A 5,795-nucleotide genomic window follows, 5' to 3' on the forward strand; every position below is an offset into this window, starting at 1 on the left:
GATCAGTCTCTCGTCGACCGTTCTAACTGACGGTTCACTTTTTAATACCCTCGATTCAAAGCAGCATGAATTACTACATGCCGAGACGTGATGAAACGTGCGAGAAGAAATGCGACGAGTAAGTATAACTTTTTTTGTATTTTTTATCTTTTTATATTTTATATTTTATACTTTTATCTTTTTTTATATTTTTACAAGTTATAATTTTTATCTAATTTTTACAGCGTTTCGCTGGAGCCTCGTGCGGTTCGTTTACTAGGAAGACGATACGCATTGACGGCCACGGAATTCAAATTCCTCGAAATCGGCATCAGAATGGATCCGCCGAGTTACGTGGAGATCGCCATAGGAGATCATCGGGGAAAACAGCTAATACTATCTCTCGAAACGTGGAAAGGACTCTACGAGCAACGTCACGCTATTAAAAATTATTTGAACAATGACTCCCCCAACAACGATGTGTATAATTTCATAAGTGTCGGGCCGCTAACAGTGCGATTTCACAAGATAAACGACACCAAGCTCATAAGTCTCGAATCAGCGGACGTGCGCATGATGATGGTCGAATCGACGTTACGTCGTATGTTCGAGCTCGATTCATGCATCGAAATAATGTTCGATCGATTGACGAGGCTCATTGCAACGGTCGATATCAAGTATACACAATTCTCCAATATTGCATCCACTGTAACGGATGCTAGAGAATTGTCGAATGCGATACGCGCTAGCAACACCTTCAACAAGCGCCAACTTGTCGATTGCGAGTTGGTGGCTTTAGTTTTTAATATGTAATAAAACTTTATATATAATTATGTATTAAATATAAGACGAATAAATACTTATATGTATATATCATGGTGTACTTTATTTCTGCGCCACCCGTTACATACTTTGCGAGAGATAATTATCGTGTCAAGGACATTGTTATATCCAAGCCTCAGCGAGAGAAAATCGATAATTTTATCTTACGAGGCGCACGCGACGGTCTCATTAAGAGACAGAGAGAAAGAAGACGCACGCATTCGAGAGAGATGCGGCGGCGAGAGATGCGGCGGCGAGAGATGCGGCGGCGAGAGAGTCGGCGGCTCGGGATCCAAGCCTGGATTCAGTGGCAAGAGCCGGCGAAATAAGACGCGAAGGAGAGAGCTTTTAAAATAATTTTTAATAATTTCTTTATATATTGCCTTATAATTTAAAAGAGAACAAGAAAACATTTTAATCTAAAATAAACTTATTTGATAATAATATATTTTTTAATCTATAAAATATGTGTAAATTTACATTTGTGTGTGCGTGTGTGTGTGTGTGTGTGTGTGTATGTAAAATTAAAAATGTATAAACAATATATAAAAAATATATAAAATGTATAAACAATATATAAAAAATATATATAAAAGTATAAAAAATATATATATAAAAGTATAAAAGATATATTAATTATATACAATTATATAAAATAAAATTATATAAAATGTATTAAAATTTATAAAATAAAAATATATAATAAAAAATGTATAAACGATATATAAAAAATATATTAATATAAAAAAACTATTAATCTCGGCTCGAATTATTGTGTTACAATAAAAATAAAATCTCGACGGCAATCGGAGCCTATGCGGATGACATGCACAAAATTAATAAATTAAAATGAGATCTCAAGTCAAACTCATTTATTAAATTCTAAACGTTTCGACCCACTTCGGGTCTTCTTCAGTAGCTGCAAAATACAAAGAAACAAAAATAGAAGATAATCGGTACAATCAGAAAATTATAAAACTCGTATACATACAATCCGCAAATAAATTAAATATCATTCTCCTCCCTATTCAAACCGTCCGGCCGTCGGAGTGTCTCCCTAACGGTGACCATCGTCAGGAAGGAAGCGGAGCAGTGACTCCCTTACCAACACTAATCAACATGGTATAAATTAAACGTAGAACAATTCACAAGAATTAAAAATTAAGAACCGAGAAGAACACTCACCCCGACAGCAAAAACAGAGAGAAGACGATGCTACACGTGACACATCACTCTAACGACTGTGCGGTATTCTACCTCGACACAGTCGATACATATATACGCAAAAAAACAAATATAAAAATAAAATATGAAAATAAAAATAAAAATAAAAACAACTAAACTAATCGGCACTCATATCAAAAGTCTAACAAAAAAACCCGGCTATGTAAAATCACAAAGCTAGATTTTGGTAAATTTTTCTATTAACAGATCAAGATTCTCGTTTAATTTATCAGTGTCGCTATGTAAATTTAAACTATTCCTCTGACGTTTTATGTGGATCATTTCGGATATCAAACGTTTACCTAAAAAAGGCTCCTCGTCTAAGACTTTTACATCCTCCCAATTAAATTCATGGTTCAATAATCTATGTTCCGATATGACTGATAATTGTGACGCGTTTCTTTTTATGTTGTTGCGATGTTCTTTCATCCTAGTTTTCAACAATCTACCCGTCTGCCCTACGTACGACGCATCACAATCCATACAATCAATTTTATAAACTACATTATTATGGAGTTCTCTTGGTAACTTATCCTTGTGTACTTTAATGAATTTACGGAGACTGTTAATTGCTGTATATGATGGAATGACATCCAAATCACGTGTAATGTCCTCGATTCTCTTCGATACATTATTAATATACGGAATATTAAAGTACGAAACTTTTTTCTGCGTTAGAATCTTGTCATTGCACACATTTGCTCTATTGTTATGCAACTTATTATTATAGCGGAAGAACAACTTTTTTAACCGCGCTTGTAATGTGTGAAATATCAAATTGAGAGGATAATTATTAGACAAAAGAACTCCAATCATAGACTCAAAGTTAACTTTATGGAATTTCGGATGAGATAGCCAAAAAACTCTATCTATGAGGCTGATAATGGTGCCTTTTTTATGACAGAGAGGATGCTGCGATTCAAAATTTAAATATCTACCTGAATACGTCGGCTTATGAAACAAATCAAACTCAATGCTCCCATTATTTATAATAATGGTGACATCTAAAAAATTCCCGAGAGCGTATGGTCTGCCGAAGGTGCATAAACCGAATTGCCCTTTACGTGTCATCGTGTCATCTAGGAATACACCTCTTTATTACTTGGCAAAATTTTTACATAAGATAATATATAAGGCAATTCCGAAACCTGATTCGGCTATTTCTGATAGTATTTAAATTTTGAATCGCAGCATCCTCTCTGTCATAAAAAAGGCACCATTATCAGCCTCATAGATAGAGTTTTTTGGCTATCTCATCCGAAATTCCATAAAGTTAACTTTGAGTCTATGATTGGAGTTCTTTTGTCTAATAATTATCCTCTCAATTTGATATTTCACACATTACAAGCGCGGTTAAAAAAGTTGTTCTTCCGCTATAATAATAAGTTGCATAACAATAGAGCAAATGTATGCAATGACAAGATTCTAACGCAGAAAAAAGTTTCGTACTTTAATATTCCGTATATTAATAATGTATCGAAGAGAATCGAGGACATTACACGTGATTTGGATGTCATTCCATCATATACAGCAATTAACAGTCTCCGTAAATTCATTAAAGTACACAAGGATAAGTTACCAAGAGAACTCCATAATAATGTAGTTTATAAAATTGATTGTATGGATTGTGATGCGTCGTACGTAGGGCAGACGGGTAGATTGTTGAAAACTAGGATGAAAGAACATCGCAACAACATAAAAAGAAACGCGTCACAATTATCAGTCATATCGGAACATAGATTATTGAACCATGAATTTAATTGGGAGGATGTAAAAGTCTTAGACGAGGAGCCTTTTTTAGGTAAACGTTTGATATCCGAAATGATCCACATAAAACGTCAGAGGAATAGTTTAAATTTACATAGCGACACTGATAAATTAAACGAGAATCTTGATCTGTTAATAGAAAAATTTACCAAAATCTAGCTTTGTGATTTTACATAGCCGGGTTTTTTTGTTAGACTTTTGATATAAGTGCCGATTAGTTTAGTTGTTTTTATTTTTATTTTTATTTTCATATTTTATTTTTATATTTGTTTTTTGCGTATATATGTATCGACTGTGTCGAGGTAGAATACCGCACAGTCGTTAGAGTGATGTGTCACGTGTAGCATCGTCTTCTCTCTGTTTTTGCTGTCGGAGTGAGTGTTCTTCTCGGTTCTTAATTTTTAATTCTTGTGAATTGTTCTACGTTTAATTTATACCATGTTGATTAGTGTTGGTAAGGGAGTCACTGCTCCGCTTCCTTCCTGACAATGGTCACCGTTAGGGAGACACTCCGACGGCCGGACGGTTTGAATAGGGAGGAGAATGATATTTAATTTATTTGCGGATTGTATGTATACGAGTTTTATAATTTTCTGATTGTACCGATTATCTTCTATTTTTGTTTCTTTGTATTTTGCAGCTACTGAAGAAGACCCGAAGTGGGTCGAAACGTTTAGAATTTAATAAATGAGTTTGACTTGAGATCTCATTTTAATTTATTAATTTTGTGCATGTCATCCGCATAGGCTCCGATTGCCGTCGAGATTTTATTTTTAAAAATATATTAATTATATAAAAGATATATTAATTATATAAAATAAAATTATATAAAATTTATAAAATAAAAATATATAATGAAAAGATACAAACATAAAAAAAAAGATGTATGAAATAAAAATTATATAAAACTATATAAAACGATATATAAAAAATATATAAAAATAAAAGAAGGTCGGAGGCGAGAGAGGGATCCAAGCCTGGATTCAGCGGCTCGGGATTCAGCGGTGCGGCAAGAGAGCCGGCGAGAGAGTCAGCGGGTCTGCGGTGACTGCGAGAGAAGGGGTCGCGTCAACCATCGCTGTCAGACTGTGCCTGCACATAGAAATATAATAAATTATTATACTATTTTTTTTATATTTTGACATATATATATATATATATATATATATATATATATATACCTGTATATACTTACAATCTCGGTTCCTCATATCTGACTCCTCCATTTCTTGGTTCGAATCTGATTCCTGAAGATGCTTATACCATATCTCGACATTCTCATAATACCCGAATGATTTTACTGTGTGAGGCATTATATTGTCTGTCACTTATTACACTTGTAACCTCAGCCTATTTTCGCTGACATTCGCTGCAATCCCTGATCATCGGTGCTGGACCGTCAATATGCGTTCGCATCCACGGCCGATTGTAATGTTCGAGGCAGCGACGATATGTCTGAACCTCAGGATTCGCCTTGATATGCTCTGGAAGCTTGTCCCACAAATGCTCTACGAAATAGCCGCACTTTTGCAGTAAAACAATCTTCGGAATATATTGCAACTGTTCGGTACTTAAACTGAGAATGTCGGAAGCACTTGATAGCATTACAAACATCTTGAATAAAGAGAGCGTGCGCTCGCCAGTGGTACTATGGCCCGGCAGCGGCATCGGTCCTCATTATATATCCCGATCATCCCTTTGTTCTTCAACGTGCGATGATGCAATTGTTAATTCGCAAGAAATATTGCGATATCTTATCTTGGATTTTCAGAGAAAATTTAGATATCGCTGATAATTTTTAGAAATACATAGATAAAGCCGCCCGTTACCTTCCTGGTGTAAATTTCATCCCGTCGTAAGACACGTCACAACCTGCAAAGACAGGTCGCAAGACACGTCACAACCTGCAAAGACAGGTCGCAAGGTCGCAAGCAGCGAGGTCGCAAGCGGCGAGGTTGCAGGCAGCAACTTGTTCGCTCCCCATACTTTCCCCGCTGATATTT

At 35.3% G+C, this 5,795-nt stretch overlaps 1 protein-coding gene across 1 annotated transcript; it reads left to right on the top strand.

Moving 5' to 3' along the window:
- LOC146721272 (uncharacterized) lies at nt 1-792 on the top strand. Its single transcript, XM_085487206.1, has 2 exons — nt 1-118; nt 225-792. Exons 1-2 carry the CDS (start codon nt 66-68, stop codon nt 790-792), a joined length of 621 nt encoding a protein of 206 aa, XP_085343332.1. The 5' UTR covers nt 1-65.
- The last annotated feature ends 5,003 nt before the right edge of the window (nt 793-5,795 follow it).

This window comes from Nylanderia fulva, unplaced genomic scaffold, assembly GCF_048542155.1.
Source record: "Nylanderia fulva isolate GAGA-0341 unplaced genomic scaffold, ASM4854215v1 Scaffold51, whole genome shotgun sequence".
NCBI lineage: Eukaryota > Metazoa > Arthropoda > Insecta > Hymenoptera > Formicidae > Nylanderia > Nylanderia fulva.

Bases quoted from the DNA above. Each gene is read 5' to 3' on its own strand.
- LOC146721272 (XM_085487206.1), top strand. From the start codon at position 66: ATGAATTACTACATGCCGAGACGTGATGAAACGTGCGAGAAGAAATGC. The intron at 119-224 runs GTAAGTATAACT...TAATTTTTACAG, and splicing joins TGCGAGAAGAAATGCGACGA to CGTTTCGCTGGAGCCTCGTG.